Raw genomic sequence first — 21,123 nt, 5'->3', positions numbered from 1 at the left:
AAGTTCCTAGAGCAAGTATCACAGTCACTCAGATATGTGTCACTGGGTAAGCACAAAAAGAGCTACACCCTCAGGAAGAAAACTCACTCTTCACTGCCAAAATTAAGTCTTTGCACGTCTAAAGCAAGGTGTTTAAGGCCCAATTTCAAAAGGTCCAAGGTGAGCGAATGCCAGAAGTGTAACTGATCATTTGCAAGTGCAGTCATGGTGAGTGTCTGTGCGAACCAAGGCAGCTGTTGTACAAATGACCTTTTGAAAGTCAGTCTCGTCACTCTAGAAAACCACAGAGCTGAAGTCATGCAACAATCAACAAAATACAAATGAAAGGTGAAAAACCATAGCATACACGTTGTACAATGGATCAGCCTAGCTCACAGCAGGCCAGCAGGACATGCCGAGACAGAGCAATGCACCCGAAGAATCATTCAACTCAGTACACAGACTTCTGCCGAGGCGGATGCACAGTTGAAGGTACCTGACTCAGTGCTTAGGTGGCTGAGCTGCACATAAGGGACTGGAAACAACATGAGACAAGGAAAGGGATGAATACAGGAAAGAGCCAATTAGTTGCGGTGTGTGACTAGCAGCTGCATTGCTCCTGGGATCCCCAGCTACTTTGCCTTCCACTCCCAGCTCACACACTGCACTGAAAGCTCCCAATATTTGTGAAAACAGCTGCTAATGAGCATCTCGGGGAGATGCCAAACTGACCCAAAAATCCATCAGGGCCAGATCTCTTCAATGCCTTTAGCTGGAAATTGCAGCGTACCTGGTGACCCTACCTCCCCACTGTACACAACACAACTGCTCAACAGACATGTCATTTTCCTATGGTGGGGAAACTGGGGTATACTCTCTAACTCCAGATACGGAACAGAAATTCATGTCTTTCCTTGAGTTGACAGCATCAGATTTCTGCTACAAGCCTCCTGCAAGGCATTACCTTCCACCTGCAGTGTCAGCACAGGCAGGCCCAACTGTTTTAGCCAATGTGCAGAAGGCACAAGAATAGCTGTTGAGGAACTGGCTTGTGCCTTTCTAGAAATGGCAAGCTGCTGATTTGCTTCTCTCTTGTTCTCCCTGAGAGAGGAGACCTTGCTGGCCAAGCTCAGCAGTGCCAAGACAGTCTTGCCCAAACCATTCTGGGACTAGCTACTAATTCTGGAAATAGAAAATTACCCCGTCCTTCCCCAGAGCTGCGCATCCTATTTGCAAGAGATTTGACCCCCAAAGTGCTGCTGAAGTCCTTGCTCTGATGACAGCACTTGCTGACTTAGAACACCAGGAACACAAGAGATGTGAACATTGAAAAGCTCTCAGGCTGTGAGGCTGAGGGAGCCTTCTCACATGGCACCCTCCTCTGTAGGACCAGGTTCTTCTGGCTAGCCTTGGAAAACACAATTGTCCTACTACATTCATGCCAACTACACATAGCTCTAAGGAAAAGCACAGCTTCTTCTGAGCCCTGACGCCCATGAGTTGGCAAAGAACTTCTGGCCGTGTGGAGACCATTGGGAGTGTCACAGCTGCCACGGTGGCCATGCTGGTGGTTAACCAGTCACGTGAACCAACCCCTCCCATAATTCCAGCTTTTGAAGGTTCATCATCCAGAGAAGAGAACTCCTACCCCTGGCAGGCAAGACAGAGCTGTGCCAAGGTGCCTGCAATGGAGACAGAGTTGCTTTAGTGCACTGAGAAGCCCTTCTCCTGAAGTCCCCCAGTCTCTGGAGTACTGAGGGCAGGGGAGCTGAACAGCTGTCAGCCTGACACAAGATCTTCTGCCTCCAAGCACAAGGAGGAAGACATAGGGCAGAGCATGCACTGGATCAAAGCACAGCTCCCTCTGGGCTCCCCAGGTGTCTCAGAAGTCACCCCGCTCTCTGTTCTGCCATTAGAGGGTTTCATTCTGAGATATCGCTTACCCCTGGTGAGAGTCTGAAAGAAATAGGTATGTCTGAGGAGAAAGGAAAGAGCTCTCATGTACCCATCACAACCATGAGGCTGTACTGCTAATTCCTTCCCCTCCGGAGAAGGTATGCACAGAAGATTTCAGAAGATTTACCGATCTTGGGAGCACTCTTTTCTGGACTGGCACAAAGACGGACTTACAAGGTTTTACCAACACCAGCAACCAAAAAGGGGTCACCACTCCAGCTGCAGTGCGGATTAAACACAGGTCAGGGAACAACATTGTTTTGCTAAGGCTTGTAGCACACTAGTTGATTTCCAGCGTGGATGGATCTCCTGGCAACCACACTAACTCACAGGTGGGGACACAGATGCCAATGGGCTCAGATGGACCAGAAAGGCTGAGTTCCCTTCACAACAACCCCGCTCCAAACCAGAAAATTTTGTTTGCCACTTACTGTAGCCCATTCCCTGCACAAAGTACTTGAAGGCTTCAGTCAGCTTGCCAGGCTGTGGAAACAGAAAGTGCAGCTTTAGGGCGAGCAGAGCAAGCGGCTCTGTACAACTCAAGTGCTGTGGGACAGTCGAGAGGCGTTTCTCACCTGAACCACTTGGGGCAGGCCCCCGCAGTCAGCCATCTGTAACAGGAAACAAAAGGGAGGTTGAACCATCCTTCCTACCCCAGGAGGACAACCCCAGAACCGTGCCAGCACTGCCCACCCCACCGGGGCTGATGGCACCAGGCTGCACTGCTACATGAGGCACACTTCTACCATCTTGTCTCTAAAGCCGAAGCAAGGCCTGGTGATATGTCTTCTGGGAGTCTGAAGGAACCCAGCACCTTGGAGGCCATATTACCAAGTGATCTCAGGCCATACTCTAGAAGCCCAGGAGTAACCCTCCACCGCCCTGGCTCCTCCTGCCACTCTTCCCAAACCTGTCACTTTACACTTCTATACAGCAGCTGTCTGGCACACTGCAGCGCCATAGGTGAGGAATGGAAGGACTGGTATAAAGCTAGAAAAAACGGTGTTGTTGCTGGGAGAGAGCAGGGTGGAGGCAGGGCACCTCTGCTAACTCTCAGCAGGTCTTCCCTGCCGGTTGAAGATAACAGAGAAGTGGCCATAAAGCAGGGATTCAGGGACCCCTGACAAACTTTTCTCTCCCAAGTCTGGCTCCATGCAGGAGAGAACACAGCCCTGAATGATGATCCACAAAGTTCTTAAAGCTAAATGTATGGAATGCAAAAACCTAAGTGGAGCTGGCCTCAGCAAAAATAATGTCTTTGTGCAGGCTGGAATGATTCTGGAGTGGCACTCACCTTCAGAAGGGTAGTTTTGGTTGGGTCAAGACGTGAATTGCATTCAACCTAAAATAAAAGGAGGAAAGAAGGACATGGTATCACACAGAAAACTTGAGGAGTCAGATGTAAAATGCACGGCAGCCGCACCAGAGGCAGTGGCTGTCTTCAGCAATGGGAGCTTCTCTGGGGCCAAGCAGGACAGAGCAAGAAAGCAGAGAGCATGTAGGAAGAGAACAATGAATGAAAGATGCAGAGAGGAAAGGCAGGTGTTCCCATCCAAGGGGACCTTGTGGTGACAGAATGTCACTGTTCTGAGAGGTAGGGCTGTGACTTCCAAGGGAAATCATCCCCTGGTTTTGGGGATGCACCATGAAACCCTGGAGCACCTTCTGACAGCAAGACTGGGAAGGAAGGAGACTTCTGTGCAGTGCAGCACAGAGGGAGATCACTCAACCCCCTGGCCAGACAAGGAGGCCACAGCCACCTCTTCTCTGTAAGGCTGCTGCAAAAAAAGGGAATAGGTGGGGGCCCTTAGAAAAAGCAACCCCAGCAGGGGAGATTACTATGAGCTGGGAACCTGGGCAACCAGATAGGCAAGCCAAGATCCAGAAGACCCTATTCTGTCCCCCAGCTGTGGCTGGGAAGCAATGAGAATCCTCAGGAATATTATCCTAGCAAAGTCAAAACTTGGAGAATGTCTCAGACTTCCAGACCAAACAGACTGATGAAAAGGCAACAGGCCATGACCAGAAAAAGCCCTGCAGTAGTTCTCCACGCACAGCTCCTAGGTGCAAGCTACTGCTTTAGGACCCAGACTCCTACACTCTTCCACAGTTTCTTAAGACAACTTCTTTTGTTCACAAACCCCACAATCACTGGCTGAAGGGGAGGAGCAACATCCACTGCAACCATGCTGCACTGTGCCATGCCCCATTTATAACTGTGCTGGGAGGGAAGTGGGTTATACGTGTCTGCAGAGAACAACAGGAAGGAGATGCTTCTAAGTACTGCCTTCCCTATGATACAGTGCTTTTGCAGAGCTCTGTGTGACTCCCCACCACAGGAATTGGAGTCACGCTGCTGATTTTTAAACCCCAGGTAGCCTCAGTACAACAGCAAGAGAACATTAATTCATAACTTGAACTGAACTCCAGGCAGCAGCCTGGCAGAGCTCGGGAAAAGACACAAGTACCTGAAAGGGGTCCTCTGCATCACTTGTTGAGCAAGATGCTTGGGCACAAGGACTCTTACTCAGATCCTGCCATCCTCACCTTAGAGCTGCCCTGCAGGGCCACTAAGCCTCCCCAGCCTCGGCTCTCCCACTAGTGGCTGACAGGTCTCAATAGCTGGGTGACTAGAAAAGAGCTTGGGACAAAGAGCCACTTTCTGTGACTAGTTCTGGGTGAGGCAGGTTTGCTAAGTGATTTGTGGGGCTAATGTCATGAGAGGAAAGAGTTCACATATACGTACCACTGCTTCCACGGCAGGTGAATTGTCACCAACCACTAGCAAGGCAGGGCACCTGGTCAAAACCCAAAATGGAGAGATGTTACTCACAGTGCATCTGAGGGATTTCTGAGAAGGTTGAACTCTGTGAAGCAACAGCCTCATGAAAGGTTAACAACGCTTAGCAAAATCCCTACCTGCCACCACATCATGGCATTTTGTTGCACCAGAACATCCTCCAGGGCTTGCACACGCACCCATACTGTCCCCTCCATGCACACCAACTACCACTACTGTTGCACACATGTTAAAAGATGTGCCTAGGGCTGGGAGAAACACCATCCCAGGCTGCAAAAGGGATCATACTCTCTGAAATGAACATCTGTTAGGAATTTAAGAATAACCACATCCAACAGAGTTTAATGCTTCTGAGGCTGGCTACTGCTCAGCACTGTATTTTGGTTTGGATTTTAGAAAGAAACACAAAAGATGTCGGGGGATATACTGAAAAATGTCACGATATCAAAGCCTCTGTTGGCAAATCTGTGCCTTCATATCCATTTTTATATGTATTGTAATTCTAGAAGAACAATTAACACTCAATGTGTAAAACATACACAGAAGGTCACTGACCAAGTGGCTGTGAATTTACACTATTCATTTACAGAGCAAGGTAAGAAAGGGGTGGCTAGAGGCCCCACTTTTTTGTGTTGACTAGATGACAAAAATTAGACTACAGAGGCTGTGAACCACAGACCTCAGAGCCAGTGGAGTACCACCTCTAAGGAGACAGAGGATCTATATGCAAGTCTACTGGCACAGAGATCCACACTTCCACAAGAAATATTTTAAGGGTCTGCAGATCCCTGTGAGTCACTTGAATGGACAGACAGTGCTCTGTGACTTACAGCTGCCTGCATGACGATTGGCTTTGCCTGGAGACCAAGCAGGAAAATCCACCTCTTTTAGGTTAGCCAAGATCTAGAGGGTTTGGCTGTGGATGCCTAAAACATTCCTGGGACTGACAGGAGCAGAAGTCCATACAATTTCCAAGGACCGAAGAGCAGAGCCTGGGCAGCAGTCTCTAGCCCAGCCCAGGCATCCTGCCTCAGCACTGCAATTCGCAGTCTTCATGTGCTCTACACATTGGAGATAATTTGCCCCTTTTGCTTTCTTGCTTGGAATCTGAAAATTTACTTATACTTCTTCTGTGCTGAGGAAGTAGTTCTCTACACTTATCACTAGTTCTCCAGTGTCTGTCCCTTCTCAGCTGTACCCTGCACAGACTATCCCCTCCCAGATGAAAGAGTCGCTGTCAAGGTGGGAAAACACCATTGCATTCTCTGCATTCAGAACCCACTGCCATCTCTGGGAGAATTGTGCAGGTAACTACTTTTTTTGGCAAGGTGGGGGAAGGCAGTCAGTGGCAACAAATAAAAACCTGCCTCCCTAATTATGCATGCAAAACAACCAAACTAACAGCTCAGCAAGTACAGTGACTGCTGGGTGGATACACTTACTCCACTGACCCTGCCTTCTGGAGAATCTCAGTGTGTTCTTAATGAAAGGGCTTCCAGACACTTTTCTGCCCCACTCTAGCTGACAGCACGGAACCAAAGCCTAGGACAGTCTGAAGAGTCTTCCCAGCATTTGGGCTTGTGGGGTTCTTGCTGAGAAGCAGCAACAGCTTTTCTGCTGAAGGGACTGACCAGTAAGTAACTGATACAGGCTGATTCAGAGCAACTTACTTGAGTGTTTTTGCAGTATTTTCATTGATGCCAAGAACTGGTCTCTCAATTTCCAGGTCTCTACGACTGAAAGACAAAACAGAACAATTCTCCATCAAATCAGCAGAGGAAACTGGTTATTGTGGGAGTGCTGGCTCCATATCACTCCCTGTGTCATGCCACGAGCAGGACTCCCAGCAGTAACTGCCAGAAAACAGGATCCATGCTCTCATGGCAAGCTTGCTGTGCACCTAGAGAGATGATCTACTGAGGTGTGAAAGGGTCATCCAGGCATGAGGCTGAGCTTGGCTCAGGATAACGGCTGAAGACTAGGCTTAGGAAAAAGGTTCATATGACATAATATCCAATAGAATAATACATATGGCAGCAAATCTACTGAGCATGGAAGCTATGGGAGCAACCTATCAGGCAAAAAGGTATCCTGTACCTGTTGTATGAGGTGAGGAACAGCTGAAGGTTATCTTGGTTAATGTCCTGTGCGATATGAAGCCTGTACGTTTGGATCAAATCTAGATTTGCCTGCAGTTCCTCCTGTACAAAAGCAGAAGAATTGAAAGACAGGGAACATCATCTTTTTCACAAGTAAAGACATGATACTCATAAAAATACTGAAGCATTAAACTGCCTCCATACACGTCGTTCCCCTGTGAACAATAACACAGAGGGCAGCGACTCCATTAGTGCCTAGGCTACATTAAATGTTTCTGTGACATGACTGTTAAGTGCTGTACTTTGGTAATGTGACTACACTTTTATAAATGGCAGCGCACATGCTGCTGCAGGAGTACAAAGGTATCCTGAGATGGGATAAGTTAGCTCCCGAGCCTCAGTAATGCTTATACAGATACAAATCACACTATTTTAGGAAGGTCTTCCGCTTATGCTTAATGTTAAAGAAGCAAAGCTTTACAGGTAAGCCCCAAGACTGGGACCAAAGGAAAATTTAATCCCAACACCCAGTTCTACAAAGAAACTGCATTCCAATGAGAGCTAGAGAAAGACAGAGAGAAAAGGGAGTGCAAGGAAGCACTACATATAATGAAGGGGCTTGAAAGCGGGGCGAGAACAGCATGTGCTCTAAGCAGGAGGAAGCTATGCGACTCCTTCCCATGCTCATGTGTGTTGTTGCAGGAGGGCTCCAGGTCAAGGACTGATCTGCTGTATGTCATATATAGTGTGCATGAGGCACACACCCTTTCAGTTGCCCAGTAAGCTTGCTGGTTGGGAGCCAGCAAATCCCAAACAGAAGACATTGCTGTATCCAAAGTTTTCAGGAGGGGCTGGTTTGCCTCGGCTGACACTGAAGGGGAAGATGAAGAGCAGAATGCAGCAGTTCAACATCTGGACACATACAATATCCCACTGTCAACTCCCAGCTGATCTGTGCTCTACCCACAGCCCACATGCTTCCATGCTGGCTACAGAGAACCAGCTGCCACTTGTTTCTGCAGACAGTTGCCTGGGGACCACGAAGACAGGAGCTCTAGCACTAGTGTGTGGGACACTACTTCCTTAACATGTCTGGAGTCTGGAGACAGTTAGGGCAAGCGTGACGATGTGCATGCTCCCCGCACTGTGCAAAGCCCTGATGCGAGCTTGCCACACAGAGACGATAGTACTATCTGCAGCAACCCTTATTTGATGGACCAGAGCTATTTCAGAGCAGGTACCTAGAGAAGTTATAGCTCCATGTACAGTTGCATGGGCAACATTAACACCTGCTGGGTACTTACATGGCCAAAATGATGCGCCAAGACAATATCCACTATGTTGGTTGTCCAGCCTGAAAACTGAAGAGTGACCGTGAATGAGGACAAGGTAGAGTAACCGGAAAATGCAGTTTCATTACAAATTTCAAAGCAGCTCCTCAGAGTAAAGAAAATAACAAAGAAACTATTCAAGCGATATAAGAAACAAATGCCTGAAGCTTGGGATGGGCGTGCAAGCTTCCAAAGAAGCCTGTGCACACACAACACACAGCTCTCCAGAAACTTGGAACCCTGAATAACTGCAAGTGGCCAGAATAACAGAGTAATTAAAAGATCCATTCAACCTCAGCCAAATGAAGCCTGCAAGCATGAGTACTAAATCAGAGGAAAGCTGAGTGCTCAACAGCCACTCATCTCCAAGTAGTTTACCCAGATTTCTCATTCACATATGATCACATCCACCCCTGCTCCTATGGTGGAGGCTGTACTACACCCAGACTGAGAAGGCAGCAGGGACAGAAATGAGATTGTACAGTTTTTGCCATAAACCAACAAATTCCTGTACTCTATCCTTTTTCTTCTTACTCTACAGACTGTTCATTAAGCACTGTGGAGAGGAGATGTGCGGGGGAAGGAGAATCTTACCTTGGATGCTGCCCAGTCAATCCAGCCCTTTGCACATGGATCAACATTAATAAGAACGAGTCCCTCCACCAGGTCGGGGTGGCTGAGCTGTGGGGAGAGAGCACAGGCACACTCAGAAGGATGATTCAGCCCACACATTGGTCAACGGCAGGTGCAGCAGCTGGAAAGCTTCTTGCAAAAGGAAGACAGAGTAAAATGAAGACTAAGTGGGGAGCTCCTTCTGTGCCAGGCAGCCAGCGGCCTTTTCAGAGCCTGGTCCAAAGCTGGCTCCCAGCCAGACCTTACTTGATTCAGTTGTTGGCCCTGAGGGATTGACCGCTCACACAGCACCTGCAGCCTGAGCAGGCCTCAGCAGTGTCTTCTGGTGACCCATGTATCTGGTGCAGCCACAGGTCCTGCTCAGACTCCCGTGTACTACAGGGCTATGAGCAGTGACTCTCTCTGCTCCAGTCTGCCACCTCCAGGAAGGGCCTGGACAAACCTCCTGTGCCCAGAGAGCACCTCCCTTCCACTCCTCAAGGAAGAGGCAGTCTCCCAGTAGAGATGTGGCAAAATGGCAAGATTTGGGAAATGGCACAGGAATTGGTGCTTAGGCCCTGCAAGCACCTGAAGCCTGAGCAGAGGCCTGGGAAGTTCCAGCTGCAGGGGCACCCGGCTCACCAGAGGGCACCCCCACTGCCCCCCCAGCTCACAGACGCCCCTTCCCCTGCTCCAGCCTGGCATCCCCAGCACCCTGCAGTTTACCTTGGGGTGTCTGTGTGGGAAGCACGGGTACTAAATACTTTTGAGAACTGCTTGCAAACACAAACCCAACAATCTAACACAACCAGAGAACTTCGAGCTCTAGGCTCACTCCACAGCTGAAATTTTACAGCAGCTTTTCCGCTCCAGTGTATAGATTAGCACTGGTTAAGCAGAAGTAAACAGCTCTGTCCTCAGAAGGAAACTGTCTGCAATCCAGGTAGCATATGGCAAGGGCTTTCTGGCACTTCACTGAGCTGAGGCCAAAGGCTTATTTTCAAGACTGAAAACTACACAAGATACAAAAGGCAAGGAACAGAGCAAACACCAGTGCCTCACACTGCCCCAGGCTCAACCCCGACTGGAGGAAATGGGAAGCAGAGAACCTTTTGTAGGAGGGACAGCTGCATGGTGAAGTGGCTTCAAGAAGCAATAAGCGGCCTAAATCATCGGCAACTCCCTGAACTCAACAACTTGAAGCAAACTTTACTGAGAATGTCAGATTTCTGTTGTTTTTTTTTTTTTAAGACTATCTCTGAAAGACTCAAGCAAATTCCTGTCCACTGATTTCACATGCTTATAAACACTCCACTAGAGAGAAATGTAGAAGTACCAAGATAAAGCTAGCATTCTCTTGTCAAAGGGTGGAGTGCAAAATCTACTTCCTTCCAGTGAAAAAGCACGTTCCTCATCAGCACTGGTTCATAGCACATCACCGAATCAATCGTTTGGTGTCACAAACACTAGAAACAGCATACAGTTATGCAGCCAGTCTTTGTGAAGACACGAGGCTGGATATTCCTAGCAGCCAGGATGGGCTCTGCTGACTCAAAGACATCACATTACAATCTTTCCACGTCTGGCATAGCTTCAGAGTAGCCTTGGCTGCTCCAGTTTAACCATCTGGATGCGAAGTAGCTCTCACATGGCTCCCTGCAGGCCTACTGTAATTACTGCTACTTTGCCGGTATCCCACAAATGGTCTGTTTGATCAGTGGAAGACCACAGCTCATATAAGTCACAAGGCAATGAAGAGATACTTACTGCACACCTGCTGAGGACATAAGCGCCAGCTCCCAGACCAATCCCAATGAAGCTTTTCAGGCTGAAATATAGGCATTTCACAATCAGCAAGGCTAACTTAAGCTGACAGCTGAAGCATCCCTAGAGGCAAAGCCTCTCCCCTCTCTGCATCCAGCTGTTCACTTATAGTTCATTTTCAAAACAATCCAGCAATGATGCAGCAGCCATAAATTGTCTCATGTGGCAGACTGTTCCCAGCATAACAACCAGACAGGGTTACACAGGTTAGGAGATGCTCAGGCCTCTTGGGACAACTCAGTGAGCATATCAGATGTTGCAAGCAGAGATAGAGGTAAGTGCTGGAATGGCTGTATCCAGCTGGCTCACCCTGTTTCCTTTCAGAGACTTACTTCAGGTGCGTCAGAACAGCGGGCAGCATTTCAGCCAGTTCATCCATACTGGGATACTGGTACCTGAAAACCAAGAGAGACTGAAATCAAAGCACCTTCAAATACACCTTGACAGAGGTTACCTTCCAGTTCTACCCAAGGTAGGAGAGACAAGGAACATCTGACAGGCACGTTCATAGGTGATTATTTTGCAACGATACTGTATATTTCAGCCAACGGCATGGATCCCATCCCTCAGAGCAAGACTAACCAGAGCTGTGGTTTTCTGGGCAGTCAGACTTCTGTGGGAGGATGGACAGACGGAGCAAGGAATGCCAGCTAGACTGCAGTGTGCTGGGCTCGTGCTCAAGTCAGAAAGCTGGTACCAGCACTGACCACTAGTGAAGGCTTTACCCATGCCTCAGTAATAGGAGAAATTCCCTGAATGCCCCTTGGGAAGCCTCCTCATCTTCCCATTTCCTCTGCTCCTGAAAGCTGCCTCCCACTACACTCAGCCTGGCAAGTCCCAGTTGGCTTAAACTGGGTGCTACCTCAGTCCAGACTACATCTGGAACAACAAGGGTTTCTGCAGAGCTCTTACCCTGATGGGAATGGGGGAGCTCCTTCCTGCTGGCCTGGTGCATCCACGTGGCACACGGCAAAATGCTGAGTGATCTCTTGCATGTCTTCAAAGTTAAAGAATGCGTTAAAACAGGATTTGTCTACAACAACAAAAAAAAAGAAACAAGACATTTCCTGAAGTTTTATTGCAATCCACCCTCCAAACACCATGGCAGACACCTGCTTGAGCCCACCCCCCGTGTTGAGTCTGCAGGGCAATGGATGCTGGGTGATGCATGCTGCTGTGCCCGATTGACTGCAATGCAGCAGCAAGTCCTAGCAAAGTTAACTGCCATGACTGGAGGGCAGGCAGACAAATGACATCCCAGCATGCATGCCCAGGAAAATAGGGCCTTGCAGCACTTGGGTACTCACAGTACATACTGAGGAGCACCTGCGTGAACATAACAGTACATGTTGGGTGGGAAGATGTGGAAAGAGCAGCAGAGCCCGCTACAAACATTACACTACTTCTGCAGCCTTGTAGAAGGGACTTTCTCACCTGCCCGGCATCCAGGGAATGGATGCCCTGTGGCAGCTGTATCACACAGTGCAACAAGTCAGCTAGAGCACTATAGTGTGGTGGGTGGACCTATTTCCACCTTTCCACCTTGGTCCTACCTTTCAAGGGCTGTTGGAACAGACAGGGGCATGCCACATGCTCTCTCTCCTGCAGACCTTTATCATTTTACCCTGGAACGACCTGTCCCATCTCAGCTCCAGGCCAGTCCCACTGGTCCCCCCATTCAAAAGCAAATACCATGAACAACCACTTTTTCAGGGTCCTGGGAATGCAAGGGCTTACGGTTGAGGCCAATGTCATGGTATGTGAGGATGACAGGTCTGTTCCCCTTGGGCGTGCCCCGCATGGTGACATGGACCACTCCGAAAGCTGTCTCAATGTCATGTTCCTGCAGAGAGAGAAGAAGGAGCCTCAGTGTTACGTGTGCTGCCTGCGCTACAGGAAATCCTAACTGAGGGCCAGCAGCAAGGGCCTCATCCACGCTTTAACATTGCTCTCCTATCCACCGCTGGTGGCTCAGTACAGCTCTTGCAATCTGCAATCCTGTCAAATCTCTCTCTCCAACCACTGCCAAAAGCAGGTTGCTTTTGTACAGATGCGCGAAGGGTTTGGGGCTGTGTCTTCCTGTGACAAAGATCTCATTTCAATGGCCTTTAGTGACATGGCTGCACTGTAGCAGAAGCCAGGTGTCATGTGTCCATCTGTCTCTAGGGGTTCATGGCATCACAAATGCAGCTCCGCTCCCACAACCAAGCCCTTGCTCCCCAGCTGGCATCCCTCTCCCTCCAACCCACAAGTCTCTTTTCAGTGTGCCTCCAAACCACACCCCTAGGAACGTCCTTTCCACAGGCAAGCTGATGCAAGGGGACACAGCAACGTCCGAGGGGCTGGCAGCAGCCCCAGCTCGTGGGGACCACATACCAGAGTGTTTTGGAAGCAGCATGACAACAGAGAGCAGGCAGATGGCTGGGACAGCAAAGAGACTCAAGCTCTGCAGACCCAATCATTGGCTGCCTGGGAGGTTGTACCCATCCACAGAGGAGCGGGTGGCAGCTTTTCCCTTCAACAGCATTAAAAATGAAGGATACAGATCCACACGTACCTGCTCTCCTGGGCTGCCTGTCTACTGCAGACCACCTTGGCCATTTGGCCTAGAGCCCATCAGATCTTGACCACACCGCTGCATTAATGTTCACTGCAGCTTGGCCCACAAGCCCTGACCTGTCACCCCAGGGAAGGTTGAGCACTGTGCCTTAACTGAACACCCTTTTTCCCTGCTACAAGTTTTGGTAATGTGACAGTAGAACACCCTTAGGCTCCTCCAGCAGCTGGCACAGATACAGGAGGTTATGCTGGCTTCCAGCTGCATATCAGTGGAGCAGTTTCATGACCTGTTTCATGATTATTTGCCAGCAAAACTATGTGCCTTTTCCCAAGCAAAACATTGAGGGCTTTTTGCACTGCACCTTGCATAAGAGAGCAAGAGGACCATGAGGCCTCTGGGTACCTCTCCAATACTTATCCAGTGCAGAAACAGAAGCCACAACCTCACAATGACAAACACAGAAGTGCCCACAAAGTTGTCTGAGTTTAAGTAAAACAGCTGCAAACCCATTTAGACAAACACTGATATGGGGTAACTACGGAATTTGGAAAAGCTGCGGAGATGGCAGTATGGCTGGGTACACAATGTCATCTGTAAGTCCCTCCTCTCATTTACAGAAATCAAAGGAGAGACATGCTCTGACTTACAGACACTGTAAAAAGCACCAATTATTTGCTTGATATTAAAAAAATATCTGCTTAGGGAATAGCCTCATGGTTCATCCTGAAGACAGGACATTACAACATCAAAAATATTGTTTACTAGTTTACACAAAGTATGTGGATTTTTTTTTTTTAAACAGTAATTTCCAATAACCTGAAAGTGATTAGACCAAATAGAGGACAGATGAGAGTACCTGGCTTGCAGCACATCAGAAATTCATCTTGCCCCTCCTTTCTGGGCACTCCCAAGGGCTGGCTGTGGGCCAGACTGATTTAGTTCTTGCAGTGAAAGATCCTCGTCCCCCCAGCTGTACTTCTTTTTAGCGGGCCCAAAGCCTCTCCCCTTCTCCCAGGAGCATGGCAACTGGAGCAAGCTGCCATAGCCAAATCATCCGAGGTACCCTGAAGCCTTCTCCAGCTTGGCTTTGAAGGATAAAAAGACACCTCTGACTGCCCTCATCCTCAGAAAGGGGTTGGGTTTTACGTGCACGCAGCTGTTGCATTGTGCACGTGGAGAAGCTAGAGTACCTACAAAGCAGCAGTGACCTGCCTGCACTAGATGCAGGCAAGAGAATAAGGCAGGTGAGGTTATCCAGCCTGATGCTCACCTGGCTCCCTTTTCCTTAGGAGGGGGCTGTGGGCCAAGGCATCCTGCGCAGGTAGGAAATGACTAGTCCATGTGTGCAAAGCAAGTCTGGGTCCACACAGCAGGACTGCCTGCCCTTGCAGCAAGGGTGCACAAGGAAGCCCAGGGCGCAGCCTTCACCTCCTGAGCCTCTGGGAAACCGCCTGGCTCTGCTCCTTGCCCATCTTCTTGGCTCTCTGGGCTACTTTGCTAAGCTGGGTAAAGTCCTGTTTTGTACTCCAGCAGGACATGTTGTGCAGCCATAGCAGTGGCCCTCATTTTAGTGTTCTCCAAGTTCGCAGGTGTTAACGAGTCCTTTAACAAAACTGACAACCTTTGGATGAGGCCAAGGGTGGCTATTGGCAGTGCACGTGGCTGAAACGGCGAAGCGCAGCAAACTCATGGAAGAGTCCAGCGAGTGCCAAAGCAGCCAGAGCTTGCAATCCCCAGCTGCACTTCCCTACGCATCTGAGCTAACCAAGTGGCTGACTGCCATTAAAAGCAGGTTTCTCTGCCAGCTCTGGCAGTTGTTGGTCTCGTCCATAAGCAGCTTTAACTCACTGACCTGTCAGGAAACTATCCAGCTGCTTTTTATTTTTTTTTAATCTTAGTTTGTTAGATTGCTGCCAGGTCAGTGAGTTAAGAAGCTCACAGAGAGGTCTGGCAAATGCTGGTTCTAGCTCAGAGCCCGAAGGGAGTGCATGGGGTGGTAAAAGAAATAACCCTGCCATGAGCACGAGGCCGGTTAAACTGACTCACGTCTTGTGAAACTGCACCTCCAGAGTACTAGGGAGGGTTTTATAAGCAGCAGCAAAAGGTTAACTATCAAACAGAAGCACAAAACCCAAACTGAGCCAACAGTGAGAAAAGCACAGAAATCAACAAAAGAACTGATGATATTAAAAGAAGTCAGCAATACAGTGTCTTTTCTGGAATTACATTAAAACTTACTGCTAAGGTCACAATGCTTCCACTAGGTAGAATACTGGACAAAGTACTGGAAACAGAAACACCCACCTGTCTTCAGAGCTTTTGTTCAAGCACCTCAATGTGCTTCATATTGCAACACCCTGCATTTTTGTTTTCCGAAGTTGAGCTTGGGTCTTAGCTCTCTAGTGGGGAAGGAAAAGAGTTTCCTTGAGCTAAAAATCAATCCTTGCTCTCCCACTTACTCTGACTTTGCAGATTGTGTAAACTGCGATTTGGGAAAATGAGACAGTTTGTTGAGAAGAGGTTTTTCATGTCACCACTGGGCACCAGCCCAATCTGAAGGGTACTCACCTTGCTACTCCTTCAATCACATTAGTGATTCAAATATAGGGAATGTCCACTGAAGATGGAAGCAACTTGAGAAATGCCATCTTTAACAAATCTCAGTGAGCAGTCCTTTAAAAAATTTAAGATGCTAAATCTGCAGACTTCTTACTCTGCCCTATACAGCGACAAAGCCTTAGACTGGGAGTGCTTAAGGTTATTTCATTTTCCTCTTGCTAGTTCCCAGGCAAGGTGGAAATCCTCCTCCTGGGAAACAGCTTCTCTCCTCTGCTTCCTCTGGTTAAAGCCTTTTACTTTTTTAAGGCTTTTTCCAAGCTCTACAAAGCAAGTAGCAGACGCTACATTCGAGATAAGGGTTTCTACATGCACTTTTTCAGCTACACATTGCAACATTAAGCTGATCTCCTTTTCAAGATTACCTGGACAGATAAGACTGAGTTTTACCCCTAGCTTCCCTGCAGGTACTTCTATGTCCATTTTTCCAGTGAACTTTATTTTCTCTGAAACTTTGCCCCGTAGCTTTAGGGCTTTTATCTTGACCTATGATTGCAAAGGACAAAAACATTTTCAGACGTCACACGATTACAGCACACATGACTTCCCTGTCACCTGCTTTTCTCCAAAACAGCTCTCCCAAATATCAAAGCCAAAGGACAGCATGAGGCAGATGCTTAATACAGAGCTTAAGATGGCAACGACAGTCTCTACACTTATAAGATACAACTGCTACCTTTAATTGGCCAAAAAAAAGTTATTATTTCATTACATCATTACTGGTTTATTACTCTTCCAAACACGGAGCAGAATAACTCAGTTACAATGGGTACCAGAGTACTCTGTGAGAACAGCAGCTTCGCAGGCTGCACCCTCTGCCCTTGCCAAACATGCTTTCTTCACGTCCTTCTTGTAGATACACCTTCCCTGCCAGCCACCCAGTGACACTGCCTGTGTCACACTGCCTCCATAACCGCTGCCCACCCACAATTCTGCATATTCTCTCCTGGTATTTGCCCATTGCTCATGTAGAAATGTAGTGTTGGAAAGTATCAAACACTTGTCGTCTTTACTTCTCAGACACTAGCATGCTTTGTTTCCGGCCAGCTTTGACACATTGCAGCAGTGTAGCTTGAATGGAGATTCAAGGATCATTACCTTGCAGCTGCCTAACTCCAGCTATGGTCTGAACACTGATCTGGTCCATAGTGCAGGGAAGCAGTGATAGGAGAAGGCAGGTGGAAAAGATGTGGCCAGGAGACAGCCAGATTTTAACAAATGTGCAGTCTGCAAAATAACGGAGATGAATGTGAGAGGAGATGATGATCTGCAGTTGTGTTTTGAAAAGCTTGGTAAAATCTAATTTTCACTGAGGGACTTTATCAGAGGTTTCTCTGAGGAGATTTTATCTTCTGCCCTTATTCGTACAGTAGGTAAAAAACAAACAGCAGCTGCAGACAACCTGCTGTAAATGGGAACTCAACAGCAGAGGCAGCCTCGCTCTCAGCAGCCTGCTCTTGCTGGCTGTAGGCGCAAAGCTTGTGATGCACACATGCTGAACAGCAGCGTGCTGCCGGGGAGACAGAGCAGAGACACGAGTCCTGTGCAGGCAGCTACTATTGATCAACTCAAATAAGCTGGGAACCATCACTTCAAAAACTAGCAGTTCCCTCAGGGCATGGATGAGAAGAGCAATGATGGGAGACGATCAGGAGGTATGGAGACCAGCTGTAGCTGGTCAGACCAAAGGTCCAGCCAGTCTCCTAGTCTGACTTTAAGAGTGTGTGCTTGTGGAAAAATAAAATAGAGCAAGCATGTAGTGATGCTTCTCAAACACTTGCATCTTGTAGCAGTTTCCCTTAATCTTCTCAACCTCCAACAATCTGTAGGTCAAAAGAGACTTCCGGAACTGGAGGTGTGGTCTTCACTTTGACTTTCTCTTCTGAGAACTGGGCAGTCACCCCCTGCTACCTATGCCTTTGGCATCTGCCTCACCCTGTGACCAGAAAAGCCAAAGCTTAACAACGTGCGGGGTGAAGAACCACTTCATTCTCCACTTTCTATCTGCTGGTTTTGCATGAGATCCCCCAGTCCTTGGTTTGGAAGATGGAGCACAACTGATCCCATTTCCATAACCCACAACAGCGATGACTTAACAGCTTGTTGCGATTCCCCTTCGTGTGCCCCTTTCTGGGCTGATGTGCTCTGGACTATCTGGCCAGTCCTGGTACAGCAGCTTTTTTCTGACCATACTGCTGTTCTCCAAAACTGCTCTGTCGTGCTCTCTCCTTTCTGAGACAAGGGGGCTGGCAGTACGTTAAACACATGGTCGCGCTGTTGATTTACATGGTAGCACAATGAGGTTGCTTTGTTCTCTGTTCCTGATAAACAAGAATTGATTTTCTTTGTTGAAAGCCATGAGCCCTGAGCTGACATCTTCACTCATCTCTCGCAATGTTAAGGTCTCATGCCTCTGGGTTATCATCTGCTCTGAGCCCGCCCTTTTATATTCCACTGTAGGACGGTTTTACTCAATGTGCATCGTACTTTATGTTTACCCAAAGGCAGATAAAGTTTGCCATTGCATCTTCCATCACTTTTTCCAGATCATTTAAGAGTAGATTTGAGCAGCACAGGTCCCAACACGGATCTCTAAGGTGCTCCTCTAGTGATCTCAAACAACTGTGAAAATAATTGCTGGTTTTTTTTTTCTTTTTTAATCAATATTTCATCCATGAAAGGACCTCTCCTCTGACCGCATGGCCACCTAAGTCCCTTAAGACATACATCTTAGGACCCCTTTTGGTAAAGGGTCTTGTCTTTTGGAAATCCAAGTAGGCTGCATCAACTGAATGGCCTTTATTTGTATGGTTACTGACTCCTTCAAAGAATTCCAACAGCTCTGCAGAGCAGGACTTCTTCCCTTTACAAAAACCACGTTGACCCTTTCCCAGTATTTATCTATGTAATTCATCCACTATACTCCTTGCTAGCCTCATCAGTCTGTCTGGTACAGCAGGTCAGTGAATTCCCAGAATTCCTCCGAGATCTGTTTTAAAAATTGTGTTACAGGGGAAGCACTGCAGTCCTTGGGCACCATGGCAGCTTCAACAGAGGAGCATAACCTCTCATTTAATAACTTGACTATTTCATCCTTAAACTCATTTAAAACTCTTGGGTTGATACATCCTGGCAACTTGCTATAAAAGCATATATTTCAGCTTTTTTACAGCCTCTGCAATAGGCACTGTGGTTTAAGGCAGGGTCTCTGCTGACGCCCCACAAAGAGCATTCCAGCACGGTAACCTCTGTAAGCTGCTACGTGGCAAGCTTGCATGCAGAAAAAATTAAATTTAGCTTTTCTGCTATGGCTAGATCTTCCCCGAGTCCTCCTTTCAGAGCCTGAGCAGCCTTAGCACTCTCCAAACTCTCTCACATGGTTCCATTTCTGATAGGTTTGAAACAGGACTATTATATTTTTTTCCCCCTCTGCAAGTCATCTCTCAAAATCCCCTTTTGCCTGCTTTGTTCTGTTCATATATTTAATCTGCTAGAGCTTATAACCTTTTCAATTTTCTCCAGCTTTTTGAAAAATGCTTTTTTGTTTTCAGTAGCCTCCATACCCTTCTGTTTAGTTATGCTGCCTTCCCTGCACCATTTCTCATGTCTGCTGTGATAGATGGTGGGCATTTGCTCTCTGCTTAGCTTATTTTCAATAAGCTTCTCAATTCCTGTGCAGTTCTTGTTTTGAACTTTGAGTGCAAAACCAGTGAAGTTTTCTATGGTTTGGGTTTTTTTTTCTTTTTCACAAGGATGTTGACCCGGAGCACATTATGGTTCTCATCACAGAGCAGCTCTTTGAAGACACTGTTTTGAACACGTTTCTCCGCCCTTCTCAATCATGTCAATGATGGCTTCTCTTCCCTGGGGCGCCCTAACTTGTTGCTTTATAGATGTTTGCAGCTAAAATGGAGTATTGGTGTCATGTCCCACAGCCACATCTGTCTAACTGACACAGGTCAGCTGAAGCTTCCTACCCTTGTCCTGTCTCCTAGCCTTGATCACCATCTTGGTCACTCACACAATTACAGACAAAACAAATTTCTTATTTAGGCCTGGGATTTCATTCTAAGGGGAATCTAAGTTATTCACTGACATTAGTTAGAGCCAAATCAGATCAACAAGCTTCCTGTAACATCCACCTGCATCCTCTACACCAGCTGCATCTACCCTCTCCTTCCTGTACACTGTATCCAGGTATTAGTGTTCCACTGTCAGTGTCCATCAAGAGGGACCTCAACTCTCTTCTGTGATCTCCAACAAGAATACAATAACCACTGGCAGAAAGGAAAGAAAACAAAATTGAGATTTTGGTGGCAACTTCTTGTTACAGATTGGCTGACTTGGTGATGATACTTGCCCTGTATGTTAGGGAGTGTTTTGATTGTCTAGAGCTCAACGACTGTGATGATGATACGGTTGAGTGTCTATGGGTAAGGATGAGGGGGAAGGCCAACGAGGCAGATATCCTGCTGGGAGTCTGTTATAGACCACCCAACCAGGATGAAGGGGCGGATGAAGCGTTCGACAAGCGGCTGGCACAAGTCTCTCAATCGCTAGCCCTTGTTCTCGTGGGGGACTTCAACTTCCCGGATGTCTGCTGGAAATACAACACGGCAGAGAGGAAGCAGTCTAGGAGGTTCCTGGAGTGTGTGGAAGACAACTTCCTGACACAGCTGGTAAGTGAGCCTACCAGGGGAGGTGCCTCGCTCGACCTGCTGTTTACAGAGAAGGACTGGTGGGAGATGTGGTGGTCGGAGGCCATCTTGGGCTTAGCGACCATGAAATGGTAGAATTCTCCATTCTTGGTGAAGTAAGGAGGGGGGGGCAGCAAAACCACAACCATGGACTTCCGGAGGGCGGACTTTGGCCTGTTCAGGACGCTGGTTGAGAGGGTCCCTTGGGAGACAGTCCTGAAGGGCAAAGGGGTCCAGGAAGGCTGGACGATCTTCAAGAAGGAAGTCTTAAAGGCGCAGGAGCAGGCTGTCCCTGTACGCCGTTAAGAAGAACGGGCGGGGAAGACGACCGGCCTGGCTGAACGGGGAGCTCTTGCTGGGACTCAGGAAAAAAAGCAGAGTTTACCGCTTGTGGAAGAAGGGGCAGGCGACTCAAGAAGAGTACAGGGATCTCGTTAGGTCGTGCAGAGAAGAAATGAGAGAGGCAAAAGCCCAGCTAGAACGCAATCTGGCCGCTGTTGTTAGAGACAACAAAAAAAGTTTTTACAAATATATTAATGACAAGAAGAGAGCCAAGGAGAATCCCCATCCTTTATTGGATGCAGGGGGGAACATTGTCACCGAGGATGAGGAAAAGGCTGAGGTACTTAATGCCTTCTTTGCCTCAGTC

The 21,123-nt window shown here is 48.0% G+C and overlaps 1 protein-coding gene across 4 annotated transcripts in view; it reads right to left on the bottom strand.

Annotated features, from left to right (window-relative positions):
• NDRG3 (NDRG family member 3) overlaps positions 1-21,123 on the bottom strand; it is a 68,716-nt gene that overhangs the window by 1,603 nt on the left and 45,990 nt on the right. For 2 of the 4 annotated variants that reach the window (XM_076351685.1, XM_076351686.1), the window contains 13 exons: positions 12,339-12,444; positions 11,514-11,634; positions 10,934-10,996; positions 10,545-10,605; positions 8,760-8,846; positions 8,139-8,195; positions 6,833-6,936; positions 6,406-6,471; positions 4,682-4,733; positions 3,230-3,277; positions 2,511-2,546; positions 2,367-2,418; positions 476-514 (listed from right to left, as the gene is read on the bottom strand). In XM_076351685.1, coding sequence (XP_076207800.1) covers positions 476-514; positions 2,367-2,418; positions 2,511-2,546; positions 3,230-3,277; positions 4,682-4,733; positions 6,406-6,471; positions 6,833-6,936; positions 8,139-8,195; positions 8,760-8,846; positions 10,545-10,605; positions 10,934-10,996; positions 11,514-11,634; positions 12,339-12,444 — 892 coding nt within the window. The remainder of the gene's footprint in view (positions 1-475; positions 515-2,366; positions 2,419-2,510; positions 2,547-3,229; positions 3,278-4,681; positions 4,734-6,405; positions 6,472-6,832; positions 6,937-8,138; positions 8,196-8,759; positions 8,847-10,544; positions 10,606-10,933; positions 10,997-11,513; positions 11,635-12,338; positions 12,445-21,123) is intronic. The other 2 variants (XM_076351687.1, XM_076351688.1) reach the window with 1 other exon arrangement.

The sequence above is a fragment of the Aptenodytes patagonicus genome, chromosome 14 (assembly GCF_965638725.1).
Source record: "Aptenodytes patagonicus chromosome 14, bAptPat1.pri.cur, whole genome shotgun sequence".
Lineage (NCBI taxonomy): Eukaryota > Metazoa > Chordata > Aves > Sphenisciformes > Spheniscidae > Aptenodytes > Aptenodytes patagonicus.
The sequence above is the reverse complement of the archived record's forward strand: the minus strand, read 5'-3'. Positions and strand labels throughout refer to the sequence as shown.